At 31.6% G+C, this 23,064-nt stretch overlaps 3 protein-coding genes and 3 non-coding genes across 9 annotated transcripts; 2 read left to right on the forward strand and 4 right to left on the reverse strand.

The window, feature by feature from the left end:
• The first annotated feature begins 1,609 nt into the window (after positions 1–1,609).
• Positions 1,610–5,025, forward strand: LOC114748135 (WAT1-related protein At1g68170-like). The gene is made up of 7 exons (XM_028936490.1): positions 1,610–1,831; positions 2,613–2,675; positions 2,772–2,888; positions 3,206–3,458; positions 3,918–4,076; positions 4,196–4,347; positions 4,758–5,025. Exons 1-7 carry the CDS (start codon positions 1,617–1,619, stop codon positions 5,002–5,004), a joined length of 1,206 nt encoding a protein of 401 aa, XP_028792323.1. The 5' UTR covers positions 1,610–1,616; the 3' UTR covers positions 5,005–5,025.
• Positions 5,002–12,433, reverse strand: LOC114748133 (protection of telomeres protein 1a). 4 transcript variants are annotated; one of them, XM_028936487.1, is made up of 11 exons: positions 12,239–12,433; positions 11,990–12,154; positions 10,123–10,259; positions 8,993–9,182; positions 8,507–8,565; positions 7,858–7,949; positions 6,684–6,965; positions 6,514–6,590; positions 6,352–6,434; positions 5,913–6,065; positions 5,002–5,645 (listed from the first exon to the last, which is right to left on the reverse strand). In XM_028936487.1, the coding sequence occupies exons 2-11, from the start codon at positions 12,111–12,113 to the stop codon at positions 5,424–5,426; spliced, it is 1,419 nt and encodes a 472-aa protein (XP_028792320.1). In that variant the 5' UTR covers positions 12,114–12,154; positions 12,239–12,433; the 3' UTR covers positions 5,002–5,423. The 4 variants fall into 4 exon arrangements, with proteins under 4 accessions (XP_028792320.1, XP_028792319.1, XP_028792322.1 ...); XM_028936486.1 differs by having other exon boundaries at positions 11,990–12,170; XM_028936489.1 differs by lacking the exon at positions 12,239–12,433 and adding an exon at positions 10,890–11,030 and having other exon boundaries at positions 5,123–5,645; positions 11,990–12,069.
• On the reverse strand, positions 10,872–10,967 carry LOC114748151 (small nucleolar RNA snoR113). The gene has a single exon (XR_003740437.1). It is a non-coding gene; the product is annotated as a small nucleolar RNA snoR113 (small nucleolar RNA).
• Positions 11,314–11,412, reverse strand: LOC114748150 (small nucleolar RNA snoR113). Its single transcript, XR_003740436.1, has one exon. It is a non-coding gene; the product is annotated as a small nucleolar RNA snoR113 (small nucleolar RNA).
• On the reverse strand, positions 11,721–11,825 carry LOC114748152 (small nucleolar RNA snoR113). Its single transcript, XR_003740438.1, has one exon. It is a non-coding gene; the product is annotated as a small nucleolar RNA snoR113 (small nucleolar RNA).
• Positions 12,434–16,317: 3,884 nt separating the features above from the next.
• LOC114748143 (WAT1-related protein At1g25270-like) lies at positions 16,318–22,853 on the forward strand. Its single transcript, XM_028936496.1, has 7 exons — positions 16,318–16,514; positions 19,433–19,495; positions 19,709–19,825; positions 20,624–20,882; positions 21,193–21,351; positions 21,814–21,965; positions 22,610–22,853. Exons 1-7 carry the CDS (start codon positions 16,318–16,320, stop codon positions 22,851–22,853), a joined length of 1,191 nt encoding a protein of 396 aa, XP_028792329.1.
• The last annotated feature ends 211 nt before the right edge of the window (positions 22,854–23,064 follow it).

Below are 23,064 nucleotides of genomic sequence, written 5' to 3' on the forward strand. Positions count from 1 at the left end.
GTTCGCTCACAGTATTGGGGAACATTGGGCTGAATTCATTGGGCGTTTTTTAAAAAGACATATAAGGGGGTTGTTTTGCATATTGATATAAAATTAGATTTTTTTTATTAACAAAAGTGAAGTCTAGCAAAAAAAAAAAAATTCCCTCACAACATAATGGTTTAATATTTAAATTCTTATAGAGAGATTTCTTCATATTTAGTACTTAATAGTATCTCAAAAATCATTGTTTGTAATAGAAAGATATTTGTACTTAGAAAAATTATTGCATTTGGGAGCCTTCTTTTCTTTTGTTTTTTTTTTAAAAAAGGGGGTGTGGGAGAGAGAGAGGAGAGGGGAGAGAGTTAAATTAAATGGCTGAAGAGCTCATATTTGGGAGACACTTTGAACCATCAATGTATTGTCCCGCCTACATCCTAACTTCAATTTTGGAGAATTGCAACGAAGTTTTAAGTAAGAAATATAACTACTAAAAAGTTCCCGTAGCAACAGAGCAACCTATAACTGTAAGTTCAACAATAGTAAATGTTAGCTGCTCACTTGTCATTAAGGTTTATGGTAATTATTTTCTTTTTTAGGACTTTATTATAATTCATCCTTCAATTTTTTGTAACCTTTGAATTGAGTGGTCAATAATTTTATAAAAATTTCCACTCCAACCATTTTGAGACATGTCCATATTTTTCGTATTGCCATGTTAAATGTCTCATTGTTGTATAATGAAGACTAATATCGCGAAAAACAGTTATAATAGATTCCACTGCGTCCATTTATTTTAACTCCCAAACAATGATGTAAATTTTCTCTCCATGAAACTCCAAAACAGATGTAATTGTTCTATTCCATTTATTCTATTTTATCCTAATAAACTACTATACAAATATATAATGTGCATAGGTCTTTTTAACTTATAGATTATATACATATTTTGGGTTTTCTCTAATGTGTAACATCTTCCCATTCTTTAACTCATGCTTAATGATCAGTAGAAAAATAATACTTCTTTTGATATAAATATAAGACCTAGATAACTAATTAATAAATATTAAAAAAATTAGTTAAACTAGATATGTATAAAAAATGTGTGTTAGTTTTCTTAAAATAACTATTTAACCATTGGAAACTAGCCCATTGATGAAATTCTTTCACATGTTCAATCAGATGGTTTGAGAAAAATTTATAAATTTTAGAGACAAAAAGAATTGAGATCTTACATCTAGATTAAGTAATGTTTTATCCAAAAAAAAATTTTGGTTTTTAATTTTTTGAATTTTGTGTCTCATAAAGACTTCTTTTTTTGGCCTCATTTAAAGTTAAAAAAAAAAAAAACCGCACCGTATAGCTGCAATGAGCCCCATGATTGCAAACAATCAGCTTCATTCCTTTGTTAGTTTCAAAAGAACTTTAACTAAAAAAAGATGACATGGCAGGCACCAAAGCCACAGAAGCACCGTGGCCACATGCCCGCATTTTAAGCTCTCAATTTGTTCTTCTCTCAATTTTTAATGTTTTGAATTTTGCGTCTCTATAAATTCCCCCTCTTCTCCTTCAACCATTGTCAGAGTCACATATATACGTACATTATTTCTCAGAGCAGCGGTTGGTGACGGCGGAGGATGGTGGTGGCAACTACTACATGGAGTGACATAATGAACGTGGCGGAAGGAGTGAAGCCGGCGGCGTTAATGGTGACGGTGCAGCTAACATTTGCGGTGGTGAACGTACTGTACAAGCTCTCTGTGTATGACGGCATGAACGTGAGAGTGCTTATAGCTTATCGTTTCATTTTCGCCACTGCTTTCATGGCTCCTCTTGCTTTCCTCTTTGACAGGTCCTCTTTCTATCACTCTCTGTGTCCATCATAATTAACACAAGATTCATTTTAAATATTGATCATATATAATACTCCTTTCGATCATATTGAGAGCTAGTTGAGAGATTATATTTGGTTTTAAATATAAGTCTTATTGTTTCTCATACGTATCATTTTTCTGCAAATTGATTTATGTAATTTATTAAATGATGTACAATCTAATATTACAGATAATTATCAATACATAATACTCTCTCTAGTCCTTAGCACTAAATAATTAATTTACAAGTTCCCAGAAAAAAATTAATTTACAAAGATTAATGAAATTAGTGAGATTAGTTATTTGTGAAAAAAAGTGTGCTGGTTTTTTTATTTTTAAAATATCTTTTTTAGTCATTCGTATTCATATTGAAACAACCCTTTAATGTATATTCACTTCCTATGTACAATCAATAAGGATAAGGATAGTTTGAGAAAATTATAAATTTAGAAGATAAAGTGAATTAAGATTATTCATTTATAACCAAAGTAAACCCCCTAATTGCTAATCCAATAAAAATATTTATTGTGACTATTATGCAATAAAAAAATTATTCAAAGTCATGAATTGTATTTTATTCCTAATTATTAATTGGGTGAAGTTAATTATGTAAATTGTTCTGAACTTATGGGGCCAATGACTAGAATTTTACCAAAAAACATATAAATCTATTAGATGATGAGATAATAAAATGGAGTAATAAAACCTTCTACTTCTGAAATAGCTTTTAATTCTTATTTTTTTCCTAATTATTTGCAGGAAAAAGAAATCAAAGATGACTTGGACAGTACTGTTTCAGGCAGCCCTCTGTGGCTTATTTGGGTATGTGAAAATAAAAAAATTATTTATCATGAAAAAGAATTAAAACTATCGGTGACTGCTAAAACGATTTATTAGTAACTAATTAATTAATTGCAGGGGAACGTTGCAACAAACATTATATTTGGAGACACTGGCATTAACATCAGTAACCTTTTCTTCTGCAATGTCAAATCTTAATACGGTCATGACCTTCCTCTTGGCCCTTTGCTTCAGGTATAAATTTTATCATTTTTATTTTTATTAATAAAATTATATTTTTAGTTCTCTACCTTTATACAAAATTTCAGGTCACTTAATTTTATAAAACATCTCTTAAGTTTTCATATGTTAGCGTATTAAGTTTAATTTTTGAAAATATCAATGATTAGTAAAAAAAAAAAAATCATCGTTTGATATAAATGGTATTAAGATTAAAAAACTGAAAAGACATTTCATAAAATTTTTAAAAAATACAATACAAAAATATTTTTTAAATTTTTTGCTTCCTACATATTTGAACCTTCTTGTTGAAACATTAACATTACTATCAGATTGGAAAGATTAAATGTGAAAGCAGCAGCAGGGCAGGCAAAGATCCTTGGAACTGTTATTGGAATAGGTGGGGCCATGCTGCTAACATTCTTCAAAGGTGCACAAATACACACAACCTCCTTCCACGTCAGCCTCTTGCATCATCATGATGGCTACGTGGCACCATCCAATTCTTCCACCGGCGGCACCATCTTGGGGGCCATTTGTGCCTTAGGCAGCAGCATCTCTTTTGCCCTATGGCTCATAGTTCAGGTTTGTCATTTTTGCACAAATTATAAGATACTCCTCCTATGCTTAATCTAGTACTTGAATTGATTTTAATTCTAGATATAAAACATTTTGTATATTTATCAATTTTTTAAAATTATTTTTGGTGATATTTTCCCAACAATAATCAAACAGGAGAGAGATAAAAGATATTAAGGAAGATGACTGAGGCGTTTTATTAAAAAAAACACATTTATTACAATTAACTAACTTTCTTAATCTAATGATCATGACCATATCATTTAGTGGCTTTTTTTTTTAAAGTGCAACTTACCGCTAATTTTACATTAAACAAGACTAGGTTGTGGACAAAACTTGAAATAAGTCACATTATTCATGTTTTATAAATTGGGAAAATTTTTATTGATTTTTCATTAAATAGATATAAAATTGTAATAATTATATTGATAATTAATTGATTGCGAGTAAATTAATTTGTGGCAGAGCAAGATGAGTGAGAAGTACAAAAGCCACTACACAACCACTTTCTTAATGTCTTTGATGTCTTCAGTGATATCTGTTGCCTTTGCTCTTTGCTTTGAGAGAGATTGGAACCAATGGACGTTAGGTTGGAATATCAGGCTTCTCACTGTGGCATATGCGGTATATATCTCATTTAATTAATTTATCATTTTTTTTTTGTAAAATCTTATAAATTTATTCTTTTTTACTTTTGAAAGTGCAAATCTTGATCGTTGATTGCTTAATGTGTATTTATTTAGGGGATGGTGCCATCAGGATTAACGGTGGTGATGATTGCTTGGTGTGTACACAAAAGAGGGCCTCTTTTTGTGTCAATATTCAGCCCCCTTTTGCTTGTGATACTGGCCTTTGTTGGATCTTTCTTGTTAGATGAAACGCTGCATCTTGGAAGGTATGTGTGTATATTTTAAAATTTAAGGTTAAATTACATAAAAATTCACTAAATTTAAGGTATGTGTATATATAAAAATAACTCCATTAAACCCTTTTTAACTTAATAAATGCCACTAAATTTTCAAGTCTAAACAGATAATCCCAAACTCTCAGTTTTATATCTTCTTAAACTTTATTTTTGTGAGCATAAATCTCCTCAAACTTCAAGTTATATGAAGACAAACCTCTTAAATTTTAAGGCATTTGCAGATAAGTAACAAACAAAATTATGAGTTATCTACATAAATGTAATAGTTTAGAGGTTCATTAAGGTTTGTATAATTTACCCAAAATTCAGTAATAAAGATACATTGTTTTTTCATGACTATAGTTGAAATAGGGAAACTTATGATTGTTGTATAAATGCAGTATAATTGGTGGGGTGTTAATAGTGGTTGGATTATACGTGGTTCTATGGGGCAAAAGCAAAGAGATGAAGATGAAGAATCTTTTGGTGCCACCACAGATCGAAATCATTGTAGAATCTTCTCTTGATGATGAAAAAAGCAACCATGAAAACAGTATCAATCCTTCACATGAAGTCAGGGACGATGAAGATACACAAAATGCAAGAGTTACAGGGCAAGATAGTACACAAAAAGGAGCCCAACAATAAAAGCAGAGAAATGTCTCTTTATATAAACAAATAAGAAGACATTATTTCCCACTTATCAACGGAAAAAAAAAAAAGAAAGACAAAATATAGAATTAGTTAGTACCGTTAGTGTAATATAGAAAGTTTAAACACTATTCACAAGCTGTTAGCATTATCATTAGCATCAGCACGCGTGTTGATTTACATAAATATGACATCAGAGTACTCATCATGACACACATAGGCATCTATATACTTTCCGCACAAATTCTCTCATACCACACATTCTTTGCTTGTCAAAAATAAAAGTTGTGTCATGATAAGTCTGAAACCCTATTTACCTAGATTTTGTCATTTAAAAACAGAAAAAGACATGCAATCTAAATGCACATCAGCATATTTACAATCTAGTGAAACCAAAAGGCATCTTTAACATAGTATCAATCTCTTACCACTATTTTGGTGCCAAATATTCGATACCGTCTACTGCCCCAGATATCATCTTTAGAAGTGTAGTAAGACTTGAGGCATACCTGAACCCATGGGGGGTTTCTTGAAGCACACTTTGGTACTGTACTATCATCACAAGGCTTCACTCCAAGTAATGAGTTCATCTTCTGTGTCAAGATGCTAGTGCTAGGATAACCATCAAATAGGGTTTCCTACATAAATTATAATACATTTAAGATATGATCAAACACAGAATATGAATGATAAAGTAAACGATGAGATTTTCTCTTTGGGAAAATTTAAAATTATCAGGCAAGGATTAAGTCTTCTCTCCAGTGCGCGGTCAAAATCCAACAAACATCACCTCTTTAAAAGTAAAGAAGTCTGATTATTTGAATACAAGCAAGACTTCTTTAAATTAAAGTGATTGGAGTGAGTTGCCAATAATCTACAGTGTTACGGTCAAAAATATTTTTTACCCCATCCTCAGCATACACAAACGCATGGATCCTGGCTGTTGGATCCTCTACGGTCAACCGCATCCTATAAATCCCACGTTGAGAGCAAAAATCTTTAGCTGACTGTGGCATAGCTGCTGCTATTCGAACAATACACTTGTATTTTGCTGTCACCTATAATTCTTCAAGTCAATATAAATATATATATATATATATATAGAGAGAGAGAGAGAGAGAGGTATGTAACATCAAGAAAAGCAAATGTCTAATATTAAAGAGTACGTTGAGAATTAAGAGCATTGGTAGGTAGTATAATAGATGCTTTTATCAATAAAAAAGGGAAGAACATTAAAAAGAATAACGAAGCATTTTAAATTGTATGATAACATTAATCAGGATGGAGTAAGCTATGCACTCAAAGCTCCACAAGTGTAGGGCCAAATAAAATGCAATGAAGTACCTCTGAATGGGTGAGGACATCCATTAAGGTACAAAGTGGGGCAGCATCATGATCAATCACTGTCAGGGAAGCAAATTCATAATCTTGCAAGAAAATATATAATGTCTGATAAACATAAAATTGAGACCAATAAAAAACAATGCTGAAATGCACATATGAAACCTGTAACATAGGAAGGCCAAGGAAAGCTCCAAAAAGGCATTCTTCTCAGATTCCAGGACATTCGCTCTTCATACAATCTACTCAAATGAATACAATAGACAACAAATCAAAACATCAGTTGACTGATCCAGTATATCCAATCATCTAGAGTCAACAGAGTAGACCACCACCTTTGGCGCTGTTGTATAAGATCATCATCGTTCCGTATGTATCTAAGCTTTGTAGATGGAGACAACACACCATGCCATAGTCCAGCATGCACTTCAAGATGCATATTGACAATTTTGACCCACTTATCATTTTCTAAAAGTTTTAGATGCTTGCTCTCAATTCTTTTGTCATATGATATTCTCAAGATGGACCCAATGGTAGGAAAAGTACACAGCAACTCTCTTGGCAGAGGCACAAGTTCAGGATGTAAAGGAAGAGGATTATGCACTTCATCTTCTAGCCTGCAAGTTATAGAAAGACCATCAAATTTCTTTGGCAATAGTGCAATGCCATCAGTAACTGTCAACATCTACTACATGAAAAATATAACTGATTGTGATATTTCATCTGCCCAGTTATAAATCACTACAAGCATAAGATCAACTCCAGGATCAACTCCAGGACCTACAGCATCCCCGATTACACCCCCAGTCTGTGTACATACAAATGTTTGTTAAGACTCATTGATCTGTGCAAAGATAGAGAGTTGAATGCGATCAAAATCTAGTTGGCAGCTCACAAACTACAGCAACTTGGGCTTGAGCATCAGCCATTTAAATCATATTTAGGTGTTTCTATTAAGTGTCCAAGTTACTATTTGCTTATCTTCTACTTCGTGCAGCCAATATATATTTAATTTGTATTGTGAGGTGTCAGTTTCCTATTTTATAGTAGGAAACACTGGTTTCCTATTTTGTGACGGTTAGTTTATTTCCTAACACATGCAGTGACGTTTAGAGTTTTCTAGCCATAAGGTTTTCTTCTATTGCTTATAAATACCATGGGTTGTGTAAGGCATTGCCAGTTTCATCAATAATAATTTTGTGTTTGGAACTTGTTCTCTTAAATAAGTTCTTTTGAGAACTTGGATTCTGTTCAAGAATATTATTCTTGCAGAATTCTTTCATCGTATCCCACCATTTTGACTTGCTGGTACGTAGCTAATATCTCCTTACAATCTTTGGTTCACATTATTTTAGTGTTAAAGAAATTAGAGGAGAAATCGCTGTGCTTGGCTGAAAGTGGTAATCGTATACTGGGTTATATAGTTGTGGTTAGAGAAGAAAAATTCTAATAGCAACAGAATTCCATATAATTTATCCAAAAAGTAGAACTAAATTTAAACGAACTCACTTCGCAATTATACTGTTTGGTCGCAAATCGGTACCATCCCAAACGAAGATCATCATCCGTTCTTGATTTGCAGTCTTACAGCAATGAAGTACCTTAATATGGCCAAAAGAAAGGACAAACGTAAAATTAATCAAAAAGTTCCTATAGTTTCACTCGATTATTATTCAGGTCCCTGTAGTTTTTTCTTTTTATTAGATATAGTTTCACCTAATTTTAATTAGATTGCTATAGTTTGTTCTATCAAATCCTTATAGTTTCACCTGATTTTCAATCGGGCCTATGTAGTTTGAAGTTGCTGATAAAAAGGAAAAAACTTCAGCGACATGATTAAAAGTCAGGTGAAACTATAGGCACCTGATCAAAAGAAAAAAGAAAAAGCTTCAAGGACCTGATTAAAATCAAATGAAATTACAAAGACCAGACAAAAAAGGGGGGGCTACAAGAACCTAATTAAAAATCAGGTAAAACTATAGAAACTTATGGATTAATTTTCCCAAAAACCCAAGGAAGACAAAAAAAGAAGATTAGATTACCGGAACTATATAATGGTAATAATGAAAATGTCGTTCTTCTCGTTTAGCCACCACGTAGAGAGGCAAGGGATGTACAAGAACATAGATGTGTTTCATAATTAGAACAAGAAAAATACCTTGCATATCAAATTGCAGTGAAGTCCTTCGTTGATATCTCTTAACATTGCATAGGAATCTGCACAGCATATGCAAACCTTAAATATCCACACACATGAACTTATCACCAAAATAGCAAGCAGGGTGATGAAATTATCAGAAAACCAAAAGCTATAGATTCCATGAAACCATGGCTTGTCACACAAGTATTGCTTTCAGCGGCAAGTGATTCCTGATTGAGCTAAAGTTAAACAAATTTATAAATACATCTGAAGAATTAATTCATAGTCAATTGTTTCTGAAAACCAAATTTAAACGATTAGTAGTCATATTAGATAATAAAATTTTTATTATTTTCACTGCAGTACTGCACCAAATTGTTGAATGTAATGCAGCATGCTATGCACATTGAAGAATACGTTCATGCACATTATGCGTAGTTTGGATTAAACCAGTTATAATGAAACAGCTGCTCCCAAAGCATATTAAATGCTACAATCTTAGACCTTGAATGAGTTGAGAATTCAGCAGCCATTTTCTTAGCTCAGCCAAGAGCCTTTTGTCCACATCTCTAGGGTGATATTTTGCGGAAACTTGGTAAGGGGCAAAATCAATGTTGTCTTTGCCATTATATAACGCAAAAGATGAAAACTTTTTATTGAAAACAGCATTTACTTCATCACCATGCCTTTTTACCTACAAAATCAGAAAACATATATTAAAAGATAAAGAGCCCTAAGTTCATCACAAGATTGACAGATTTATATATAATGCAGCAGTCAATCAAAATTAGAATTAATCTTCAGCGTATTTTCCTTCTATAAACTAAATTGGTGCACTGAGAGAAATCAAACCAAATAATATTAAAGGCTTGTTGTTATAAAGATTGACTGAACATTTTTAAAGCATCTTTATGACTTTATGTATAGGGTAAAATGTAAAATGTTTAAAAAACAAAGACGCATATTTGTGTTTATAATATTCAAAGAAACTTAATCATTCATTCAACAATATTATAAGAATATTACGTTACCTTCGTATCTATTAAGCCAACTAATCAAGCAGTCATGAGTACTGACATTCTCATCCTACCCTTTGAAAGTAACTGTAGATGGCTTCCATAGTTGCTTTCTTTCTTTTACTTCTACTATTGTTTGCCCCATTTTTGTTTCCTTTCAGATGAACTGAAGCACTCCTCAACTACACTAAAACCCTTCCCACCACGAGGGAAAAGTACCCCAGTTATATCATAGAAATTGCAAATAAAAAATCCCAAATTTCCTTCATATCACTTACACTGTTCACCACAAAGTCAAACTAACTACTCGAAGTCTCATGCTGTCATTATCAAACTGCATATTCCTTTCAAATCTTCATGCATTCAAAAGATGAACATCATTATGAGCAAACAGATGAGATGGCAAAAGTTAGCAAAAATTCAATATTTCAAGACCTTGAAGGCAGAGTGAGGACTACAGAGAAAACCAGTCTGCTACTGAGTTTAGGACACATTAACAAATATTATTGACAGAATCAACACATAAAAATATCCAATAGCCAACAGTAATACAGGAAAAGCAAAGCAAACGTGTTCTAGAGAATCTACCATCAAATTAAGGACTTGGACGACCATTACCATCACATTACAAAGCTGAACTATGTCTCCTCTTTCTACAACATCAGGAAGCTGTTTCGAGCTTTCAGCAAAAAAGTTAACGCACATCCCAGGTGTCTGATATGATTGATCAATTATTTTCAAGGTACAATAGTAATCTGCAGAAATCATTCAAGTAAGCCAATAAGCAAGAGCGGAAAGCATTTCATGCTAATAACTAAGAAAGACACACTACCTCTAATCCTTAATATAAGAGCCAGTTGGAGATTCAATTTGGTTTTAAATATAAGACCCCAATCTACTTTGTCTCTAATATTTATCCATTTTGCCGCCAAGTGATTGCACATGTTAAAGAGGTTTCATGAAAGGGTATTTCAATATACATAACTAATAGGGATATTTCGAGGAAGACAACATCTATTTATTACAAATAACTAACGTAACTAATATACTTAATATTCGCAAATTAGTTATTTAGCTCTTACATTAAGGATTAGAGGTAGTATTAATTTTATTCCTCAAGTAAAAACAAAACCAAAACCTAGTCTTTTTAAGGTAAGCATTCAATAAAAGAAAGACGGCCATAGAGACACAAGCTCAGAAAAGCACAAATATGTAAGCAGAATGTAAAGAAAAAAAGTTCAACACAATGAGTCTCATAGAAACTTGAAACAACTAAGTTTAGCAAGTACAGCCATGTTGAATTTTACCCTACTAAAATAGAAGCCCTTTTAGCACACAAATGCATCAACCAAAATGTAATCATGAAACTGGCTCAGAACATATACCTTAACAAAAATATTCGTCAACCTACTACCAGTAAACTAAATGGCAGCTGTAAGTCCGGCCTTGATTCTTCATTGCCAGTCAAAGTTCAAACCAACCAAACTCCACTCTCCCACTACTTTGTGAAGTCCAACATGAGTTTTCTTGAAGAAAAGGTGAAATTTGAATAATTCTTGATCCATTAGGAATCCAAAATCATGAAATTAGGTAATAAAAGCATGAACAAAAATTGAGCCTTTTCAAGGTGATGACCATAACAACGCAAGCTCAGATAAGCATAAACAGTATGAAAAGGAACACAGTGCAGCATGATGAGCTTCCTACAAACCTAAAACAACCAAGTTTAACAACAGTTCAATAAAACTGAACTTTACCCCGCCAAAGCAGAATACTTTTAGCACGTATTGGCAGGACATAATCATGAAACTGGCTCAGGCATTACACCTTAACAAAAAGAAATCATCAATCTACTACCAATAAACTAAAATGGCAGCCGTAAGTCCGGCCTTTGATTCATCATTGCCAGTCCAAATGAAAACCAAACAAACTTCACTCTCCAAATACTTTGTAAATTTCAACCACATGAATTTTTAAAAATGTGATATTTAAATAATCCTTGCTTCCTTACGAATCCAAAATCATAACACCAAAACAGTGCACAGAAGCACTAATATGTAAACAGTACGAAAAGGAATACAGTGCAGCTTAATGAGTCTCCCTGGAAACCTTAAAGAACAAAGTCTAATGACAACTTAGCCATGTTGAGCTTTAACCCCACTAAAGTAGAAGACTTTAATTACATATTGGCATCAGCCTAGAACATAATCATGAAACTGGCTTAGAACATACACCTTAAACCCCCCGGGTAACAAATCATCAATCTACTACTAGTTAACTAAATGGCAGCCACTGGTCCAGCCTTTAATTCATCATTGCCAGTCAAAATCTATTCAACCAACCTCCATTCTCAAAATACACCGTAAATTACAAGAAGAATTTTGAAAAATGTGAAATTTGAATACTCCTCACACCATTGGGGATTCAAAATCGTAACATCAAATGCAAAGTTTAAGCAGCAAGATCCATCGAACAGAAAATTTACCCGTGCCCCTACTTTGCTTTGGCAAGCCAAACTCAACTATAATGCCCGTTATGTTCACTTTTTGATTGATACACTTCATGGCATCTTGTATGGAAAGAAACTTGTAGTGATCGGCAGTTTCCATTTCTCTCTGTAACTTTCTGAGCTCTCACCTCTGCCCAGCTGCTGAGAAAAGCAGCCCCTGCACCTCAGTAAATAATAGAATAAATATGTAAGTTACCCCCAAGAAAAAAATGGAAATGCTCTCACCACTTGCGGCCCCGTCTCTCTTTCGCTGCTCCCACGACAATGGGATCGATGGACGACGGAGTTACTGACTACCCAGAGAAATAAGGCGAGAGCGGCGGCGCCAGTGGTGGCCTTGCACGATTAGATGTGATCGCAGGGGGATAGCAACGGCGACAACAGTGGTGGCAACGGGCGAGACTCTGGCCTCCCCACTCCCCTCAGTAGAACGCAGCCCGGCAGACGGGTTTCGGGCCTTGAAAATGGAAAAAAATCGAACCGGACAAAATTTTTAGGGTTAATATAATTTTAATGGTTAAGTTTGGATTTATTTTTATTTTAAAAACTCAAATTTCAATAATCTAAATTTTTATTAAATTATAGAAATTAATAATTTTTTTGGGTGAAAAATAGGACAAAATGCCCAAACTCAACTATTATTTATGTCAACTGACTCAAGCATTCAAAGCCTATTACGTCTTTATACAGAAACATCTATAAACCCTCAGTTGGATCGTACAAAAGCTGTAGGCCAAGAACTTGATATAAGCTCCGGTTAGGATAGGAACCAATGTTTTAAATTAAAAAAAAAATTTGAGAAATCAAAACACATGATTTAAAACTTAAAGGATCAAAATTAAAATAAAGGCAGACTTAAAAAACTGAAAATTGTATTAACCCTGAAGTTTTAAGTAATATATTTTTAAATTTTATTTATGACATTAGAAATAATATTTTATAAAGTATTATTTTGAAAAATTGAAATTATGAAGTGACTTTAAATAATTTTTTATTATTGATAAAAATCTTATCATAGATTTTTGAAACAACTTTAAATTTGTTTAGTACTGTTCTTTGAATTCTAAACTAAATGTAGGAGTTGATCAAAGAGCTGTTGAGAATTTTTCTTTGTCATAAACATGGTATTAAAAACTGGACCGGATCGGAAACCAACAAACCAGCCAGGAAACCGATCTAGTTGAGCCTATAAACCGGGGTCACTTTGACCTGGTGTGACCCAATAATGACCCGAGTAACCCGCCCAGTTTGGTGAGTTAGCCCAATCCCCTTTTTTTAAAAAAATATATTTTAATGATTTTTTTTTTAAAATTATTGATAACTAGGACTTAGTGATTGAATAATTATAGGAAGAAATACTTTGTTATCATATATCTATTTTGATATTTTGTGGGGATGAATATTTAGTGATTTTAATAGCATGATATTATCAGAAATTGTAAAGATGTGATTATTTTACTAGTGATTCAAAATATTAAATTGATATCTAGTTCTTAGTGAAAATTTAAATTATTTTTTACTTTTTTATTTCTCACATGTTTGACTCTGATTTGACCTATTGACTTTTAACCCATTGTCTTGACCGATTCAATTACCGGTTTGGTTTTCAATATCTTAGTTATAAATGCCAAACCTTAATATAGTGTAACTTTTCCTTGTATGTGTGGGATACGGTCCAGCGTGCCCAATAATAGGCTTTATTGATTTCTTTGATTCCTTTATAATTTCTTTTTGGGCTCTAAGCGTCTGCATTCTTCAATTACCAAAAAAAAGTATCATTACATGAACATAAATGGACCCTATTTTCCGCAGCCTTGCTAATATGATTTCCATCTAACACTAATTAATTTGCTATCAAACCGACCCCGAGCTTGCCAAATGAAGAAATGTTGTGAGCATTATGCCTATTATGGAGAAAATTAATTAGCCTAATTAACTCCTGTGCATTCTTCTTTATTATATTGCATCACGTCATTATAAATATAAGAGCTAATTGATTAATTTAAGTAGATTAAAGAAATTAGTTAAGTTAGTTATTTTTAATAAATAGATGTTGTCTTCCCTAAAATACTGGTACTAATCTTATGTATTAGCTATAACTATCATTTGATAGAATCTTTAACATGTACAACTACTAAGGATTACTTTAAAAAAATAGATATATATAAGAAACAAAATATATTGGGGTTTTATATTTAAAATCAAATTAAATGTCAAACTAACCATTATATTAAGAACTGGAGAAAGTATATACACTTCCGTAAATTTGTTTTTATATGAATGAGTTCCCAGAAAATAAGTTTTTCTATCCAAACATCAATTTAGTGAATGTTAATTTGCCAAAAAGACTTTTGGGGTACCAATAGCGGTATCCAAACACGCCCTTAATCTCTGGAAGTGAAAAAAAAAAGGCAAAAAATGTAACTTTAACATTAATACCTTTAATTTTATTGACAAAAAATGTCAATATTAAAATTTTAAATATTGACAAATCATTCATAAATACTAAAAATGCTTATATATTTTGACAATCTTTTTCTCTCAAATGGAAGTCATACATTCAAATTGGTGACATAAGATTCAGTCCAAACAAAAATTGGTGATATAAGATTAATTTTTTCTTTCGTTGCCGATTTCGCCACAAATATATCAAAAACTTGTCATTGAGCTGCATGGAAGATTGAGATTGAGTCGGTTTTTTTTTTTTTTTTGCATACGACATTTGGAACATACAATTAATACAACTTCTTATATTGATATGCTAATTAATTGATTTTGATTAAATTTTGTGGCTAAGGAAGATGATTAAGTACAAAAACAATTTTGATGGGTTTAATTTTAAAAAATTGGAGAAATATTTTAGTTTTATGTATACATGTTGGATTCTCATGCATGCTCACGAGGATTGATGACCTTAAAACAAATTTCTTTCAAAAGCACATACTTCCAACAGAATTCGCGTACAAACGCACCTGAAAAATGGTCATCATGAAGATTTGCATATACTTGCAAGGAAAAAACCCACCTTTTAAGGAATTTAAGTTGCTATGTATGCATGTTTTTGGCGAACCCTTAACTTGTGCCCACAAGCAAAGGTGGAGGGGGCCAACCGGTTCAACAGCAAGAGAATTTCAAGAGTTTTTTTCCCCCCCCCTTCCCTCGTTAGGCACAGATATTTTCCTATTTGAGGCAATTCTGTTTGAGAGATTGTCAAGTATTAAATGTGAACATCTTTCTCAGTAAAAATTCGAATTTTGATTTATCATGTTGTGAGTGACTACCTCTTTTTGTTAAACTGAATCCCATTAATAAAGATTTTCAAGAGTTAATTTCTAAGATATGAGTAAAATTAGGGAGAATACTTGATTCAAAAGATTAATTTTACGATAGCTAGATCTTAGTTATGAAGCACAGGAAGTGATTGATTTACAAATGACATGCCTATATTTGTAGCTATCTGCAATTGCTACACATTTTCCAGCTGCCAAATTTGTTCAGACCAAGCTATCACTCCCTATCTGGTTCTAAATGTAAATCCTATATAATTAATTTGTAACAATTTTTAAAAAGTTATTGTTAAAGAAAGTGTGTTGATCGGTTTTCCTAAACTACTGCGATCAATTATTTGTATTGAAAATTACCCCATAGAAATTGTTCTTTAATATGTGGCTATGTGCAATATAATCAATCAATAGAAATAATTTTTTTAACAAAATAAAAATTTATAAGGTATAATTAATTAAGATATTACATTTAGGATTAAAGTAAATCCTTCAATTAGTCTATATACCGAAAAGAATAAATCTTTCAACTAATTTCAACTAACTTCTATATAGGACCAAATGGAGTATTAAATTAATCTTTTGAGACCTCATTAACGGACGTCTAAATACATTAACTTCATTAGGATGTAATGTAATACTCAAAAAATTATTTTGAGATTAGCTCAATTTCTTTATTGACGGATAAACGGGCTTCAAAATCCCATTATTATACAATAAAAAGAAGTAATAATTAAGAAAATTAGGAGAAGATGAAAAGGTGTGTGCGTTACATTAATAAATACACAAAGAGAACGTGTAATGCAAAAGCAGGCTGTTGGGAAACAACACCCTTTAACAAACAGTGAGATCTTGCTCATTTCCTCCATAAATACCCTCTTCATCACATCTTTCTCCCAAGCTCATCTAAAACACTTACATACTCTCATATATTCCAATTCCTTCTCTCTCACTATCTTATTCTAAACCCTATACTGATTCCTCCAGCAGCCGGTGGCGCCACCGCAGGTGGCGGTGGTCTTGATGATGACAGATGTATGGAATGTGGTGGACGGGTTGAAGCCGGCGATGTTAATGGCAGTGGCGCAGATAGCAGGTACCGGCCTCAATGTGCTGTACAAGCTCGTCGCGGATGACGGCATGAACTTGAGAGTGGTTGTTGCCTACCGTTATATCTTTGGCAGTATTTTCATTGCTCCCGTTGCCCTCATTGCGGAGAGGTTAATTATTTCTTATATTATTATCAGATAATCCTTTTTAACTGTGTATTTTATGTTATATATTTTCCAAATGTGTTTATGCTAGAGTTTAATCCCTCTTGAATTTCTTGTGCTGCTTAATTATCTTTTCCTTATGTGAAACATGTATACAACCACTAGTGCAGAAGGACTTTTTATGTTGATTAGAGGAATTATCAGTTATCACGTTGGGTTGTGAACATGTGTAGTTGTTTGTTTCTAAATTTATGTCGGACTTTCTTTTGACCAAAAAAAAATTTATGTCGGACTTTCTACGTTGATTGGTGAATAATAGCATAGTAAAACTTACATTATTCAGTTACTTAGTATAAAAGCTAGATAACTAATTTAAAAATATTAAAAAAATTAGTTATTTGTCACAAATATAGTTTGGTCTACGTAAACCAATCTCTTCAATCATGCGCATTGGAGGAATAAAATTATCTCTTAGTGGAAACTCCTTATAATCAATAGGGATCTTTTAGGAAAGATGAGAAACAAAATAATAGATTGAGGTTTTATATTTAAAATTAAATTTAATTCCTGGCTAGTTCTTATATGAAAGACTAAATCTAGTATATTGATTTGTGATTAAAACTACCTCTGGTCCTAAATATAATATCTAATTTGTAGTGGTATTCATACTACAAATTATATTTTATATTTAGGATAAAGTGTACTAGTATATTAGAAGGAAAAATCCCATATAAATATTATTTGAATTCTAAAATTTCAAATTAGTCATTTTAATTTCAGAAAGGACAAATAAGTCTACATGTACTAATTTGGAATTTGCAAAATTTGGCAATTTACCTACATGCCATTTTTGTCAAAATTAGAGACAGTTTCTCTCTCTCTTTAGGTCCTCTTCTCTCTCCCTCATGTTGTTCCCAGTGTCCTTCTCTTCAAAAATAATTACACACCCTCTCCTTACTTCCAAATCGTTCCTCTCCGAACGTCCAACCCTGGTTCACCATTGTTTGCACTTCCTATTTTGATTACCTCCATGTTCCTTATGTTACCATTCCTCAATTATACAACGGGCTATTTCTCTATTCTTCTAGCTTCTTCATGCTACTCGAAGAACATGTGTCTGTACCTTGGGCTTCCTTATTCCTCATTTGAATATATGTAACATAGTTGCTATCACAAGGTTGCTAATTTTTGGTAAATACTATCACTTTATTGGTCAAATCTATTACGAATGTAATAAATCATGAAAGTTATTGTTAGCATGTTTATTATAACATACTTCAGGTGTACTGGTCTATTATCTACTAATTTCTCAAAACATTTACCCTATTGTTTAATTCCTCCAAGAGGTTATAGTTAGTGAAAATTGACAAAGTCAATAATATGAAAATGGTCAAATGCATTTTTCAGGTTGTCAATTACATTATATGTCTAGTCAATTTATTTAACTAAATCCCCCCAAATTGCACAAGGTATGGAAATGACTAATAATATGTTGCAAAACATGTTAAAGAAATAGTTGAATTCATTTATCAAGTTGTTAATCACGTTGCCTATTTAGTAAAGTTGATTCGAAATGGCTAATAATATGTTGCAAAAACGTGTTATGTTTAGTAAAATTGTTTGGAATAGCTAATAACTTGTTATAAAATATGTTATGGAAATGGTCTTATTTCATTTCGTAAGTTGTCAGTTACGTTATATATTTAGTAACTTTGTTCAACTAAATTACCCTAAGTTTTACTAAGTTTGTTAATGGCTAATAATAGGTTACAAAATGTATTATGAAAATGCTCAAATTCAATTTGAAAGTTGTTAATCACTTTACAAATATCATCAAAGGCTTGCCTGATTATAATAATACCTAAAAGCAAAACTTTTTTATGCTTTTCGTCTCTTGGTGGCATTTTAGTCTTTCCACTAAACTTTGCAAATCCCAAATTCATACCTCATGCCTATTTGGTCTTTTTACTTATTTGCATGACTTATTTGTCTTTTTAAATTTCAATAGATATTTTAGATCATTTTCCCATATTAGAATGTTAGTTATTTGTTCTAAATTTATGTCGGATTTATATGTTGATTTGTCAGTAATAATACATTAGAGTTTGGTCGTTGGTTCTAAATTTTATGTTGGTAAAACAATCGTTGTGTTTTTTTTTTTAATAATCACAAACACTTTTTTTTAATCCGCTAATCAAATTTCACCACATAATTTTAGAATTCAAAGGATAGTTTTTAATAATCTTATTTTTTTAGTTATTGAACCCTTTTATTTTACCAAGTCCAATGTTACTTAAATTACACTACAAAAAAACATCAATAAACAATCTTAATAAATAAGGGCACAGAGGGAGTAATAAACAATCTTCTTTCTTCCTGTAGACATGCTGCTATATGTTGTACTTCCTCTGGTCCTATATATAAGCTTCATTTTTGAGCTGGTTTGAGCATTTATTATTATTATTTTCTATTTTACTTTTAGTTGATTGTATTTAGTACTCTCTCACACATTAATATTATCCCCATATATTCTCTTTCATCATTTTTTTATTTATTGCCTCTCATTTACTCTCTTAATAAATAAGGGCAAATTTGGAGAAAAAATTCATTTCTGACCTATTTATTTTTTTAACTAATTTTAACTGTTAGTTTGTTAAACGTAATTCAGTTATTTGAAGTTTATACATGAAACCAGAGAGAGTATATTATATTCTGTGCTTGAGCCTTGCTGCTGCTGCAACAACAACAATAATAATAAAAGGACTTGGACCACACTCTTTCAGGAAGAAAAAATTTAAAAGAGAGAAAAGAAAATGTCCTCGTACGTTCTGATCTAAGATGCATATGAAAATAAGAAATTAATTAGGAAGCTTTTTTGTTTTAATTAAATGACTAATTAATGGTAAATTGTTAATTATTTGCAGGAACAAAAGACCAAAGATGACTTGGACTATACTCTTTCAGGCATTTCTAAGCGGGTTATTTGGGTATGTATCAAATTAGGAGGAACTATATATCGTCACCAAAATTAAATGCTTTTTATAATTAACGATTTCTCTTTAAATAATAAGTTGAGAAATATTTTAATTAAAAATATTGTAATTATATATAATAATATATAATTATGATCGACTAGATATTACTATTTATGAGAAATAAATGGCATATAAATTACTGATATTATGTTAATTATTATGTAGAGGATTAATGTCACAGAACTTATACTTGGAAGCATTGGCTTTAACTTCTACAACATTTGTTTCTGCGATGGCCAATCTGAGTCCGGCCGTCACCTTTCTCTTGGCCGTCTGCTTCCGGTAAGTTTCTTTGCAATTATAATAATTTTGTTTCTACTTTTACTGTCGTTTTTTTCCTTCTCTTGTTTCTTATAGTTATTTCTTCTTTTTTTTTTTGGTCTTTTTCCACTCACAAATTTATTGTGCTAAGGTTCTTCAATGACGGTTTATCTTGTAACTTGGAACACATTTCTAATTTCGCCTCCACAAAAATTCCTTTTAGTTTTATGGGCCCTTTATTCAACACCCTTTTTCCTTCTAGAAGCAATCTTATACACGAATAAAAATGATTTGAAAATAGCTTAGTAGTTTATTAAAAAAAAATGAATGTATTTTAATATACTTTAATATTTTTAATTGATGTGATTTTATATATTTGAATTGTATAGTTTAAATGTGTAGTTTCTATTTATTTTTATAGTTATTTTTAACATTTTTGTATTTTGTTAGTGTATATTTTTTCAATTTTCTGTACAAACTTTGTTTTTTGTTAATGTATATTATCTGTACTTTCTATTCCACTAACTAAGACAAAAATATTGAAATCTCTAAAAAAAATTCAGAAAGTTTAGGTAAAATTACACATGTGCCTAACAAAAAAAATTATATTTTTATGTATTTGTTTTTATTTCTATTTTAAAATAAATTTTGAAATTTAAAATTATTTTATTTTCTATCTCACCTCAGTTAACGTATAAAATACTGAAATATTCAAAAAAAAAAAGACATCTAAATCAGAATTAAATATGAAAAAAAAAGTGGACAGTTTATGAAGCAAATCGTCCCTTTTTAATTGATGTGTTTAAAATTTGTGCACAGTTTGGAAAAGCTAAATTTAAGAACCACAGCAGGAAAAGCCAAGATCATTGGAACAATAATAGGAATAAGTGGAGCTATGATAATAACAATCTTCAAAGGCTCAGAAATAGACACAGGCTCCTTTCACATAACTCTCTTGCATCACCATAGTGGACACGTGGCATCACCCCATTACTCTTCCTCTGGTGGTAACACCCTCTTGGGTTCTCTCTGTGCTTTGGGAAGCTGCCTTGCAAATGCCTTCTGGCTCATCGTTCAGGTCTTTCATTGATAATATTAATTTGATAGTATTTTTCAAATCTACCCATTAAAGTTTTTTCTTTCCTCTCCGTCTACGAATCATTCTTACATTTGCCTCATCTTTCTCTTTTTCTTATGAGAATTAAATAAGGATAAAATTATATAAAGATTATTATATACACTACAAGTAATTTATATTTAGAACAAAAAAGTTCTCCTACAGGTGAATTATACTAAGAATAAAAGTGGTATTATATTAATAAGTTATTACCAATTTATTTTTGTTTATTACAAATTTAACGTTAATTTGATTATCATGACACCTACAGACTATGATAAGTAAAAGTTACCCATGTCATTACTCAAGCACAGCTCTCATGAGTTTGATGGGATCACTCCTTTCCACTGCTTTTGCTGTTTGTCTTGAGAGGGATTGGACTCAATGGCAGTTAGGTTGGAATGTTAGGCTTCTCACAGCGGCTTATTCAGTAAGTTATTTCTTCATACCCTGAATGTACAAATTCAATAACTAATTTATGAAGATTAATTAAATTAGTTGTTTGTAAAAAGATGTATTTTGGCTTTCATAAAATACCTGTTTAATCATTTTTATTGAGAATTACTCATTAGTCGATAGAATAATTTTGGAGGAAATTGTAAATTTGAAAGACAAAATAGATTGATATCTTATATATCTATGAGCAAAACAACTCTTTAATGAGCTCCTATATTTAGAACAAGAGAGAGTATTGATTATTTCAATTGTGAGATTCGTGGTGTATCATGTGAAGTTTGATGAATGAAACACATTGTGTATGTAACTAGTGCAAAATGTGGTTTTCTATTGAATATATAGTTCATAATGATATTTTTGCCAACACATTTCATATTAACATAATGAGAATTATATTGTTTGGTAATCTAATTTTCATTGACTAAATTAATTGTAGGGAATAGTGATTTCTGGAGCAATGGTGGTGGTGACGGCTTGGTGTGTGCATATGAGAGGCCCCCTTTATGTCTCTGCTTTCAACCCCCTCTTGCTTGTGTTTGTGGCTTTTGCTGGCTCTTTCATGTTAAACGAGAAGTTACACCTTGGAAGGTAAGTATATGCATGTGTGTTTAATTTATTTTTCATTTTAAAACCCTGTGTTTGTATGTTTGTGTAATTTGCTCTTGATGTGCATAAAATTAGTTATTTATTGTAAAATATAGTTCTCCTGTCTCTTATTATAAAATCCAAATAATCAATTGTGTGGTTTAAAAAAACTGTTAAAATTAGTTAAAAGTAATAAATATATAAGAAATATTTTTTTAAAAAAATATGCCTTTATTTAGAAGCTGGTAAATGAGAGAGAGAGAGAGAGTAGTAATGAGAAAAATAATGAAAGAGCACATATGTAAAAAATTAATTAGGAGTAAAATTCCTAATGATGCATAGAAAACTACGAAGTGAATCTTATAAAAAGGAAATAGAGGGATTCAAAAATTTGGATCTTATGAAAAAAGGATGGAGGGAGCATTAAAATTATCCTCAATAAAAATAGTTAATTAGAAAAATTTGTTTAGTTAGTTAGAAAATTTTATAGTTTGTTAGGAATACTACATGAAAAAAAAAGTTATTGCGTCATATTGATAGACTCATTGGAAATGTGCTTATAACAAGAACGGGAGGGAGGGAGAACTCTATAACTGAGTTATATATTTGACTGACTCTGTTTTTTTTTTTTTTTTTTGAGTTTGCAGTATAATAGGAGGGGTGTTGATAGTGTGTGGGTTGTATTTGGTTTTGTGGGGAAAAGACAAAGAGATGAAGAAGATGAATCAACTTGTTCCTTCACAGAGCCTTCATGAAATCACAGTGAGATCTTCTGAAGAATATAAAATCAGTCCCTATATTGTTAATCCTCAAGTTGAAGATTTCAAGCATCATGATCATCCAACAGAAAAGGATATAGTGAAGTATGCAAATGTCCAAAATAAAAGGTGATAGCCATATATAAACAGGAAGAAGAACCAATATCAAGTAGTAAACCTAAAAGATTTATATGTGGTTCCAGATATGTATTAATGTGCTTAAAACAAAAAAGAGAATAGACATGGATTAATTGATGAGGGTGACAAAGTAGGTGGCAAGGGGAGGAGAACCATATGCTTTTCTTTTCTAACCCCCAATTTTTTTAAAAATCAAACAGTGAGTT

This window comes from Neltuma alba, unplaced genomic scaffold (assembly GCF_004799145.2).
Source record: "Neltuma alba isolate B1F8T4 unplaced genomic scaffold, ASM479914v2 tig00005621_pilon, whole genome shotgun sequence".
NCBI lineage: Eukaryota > Viridiplantae > Streptophyta > Magnoliopsida > Fabales > Fabaceae > Neltuma > Neltuma alba.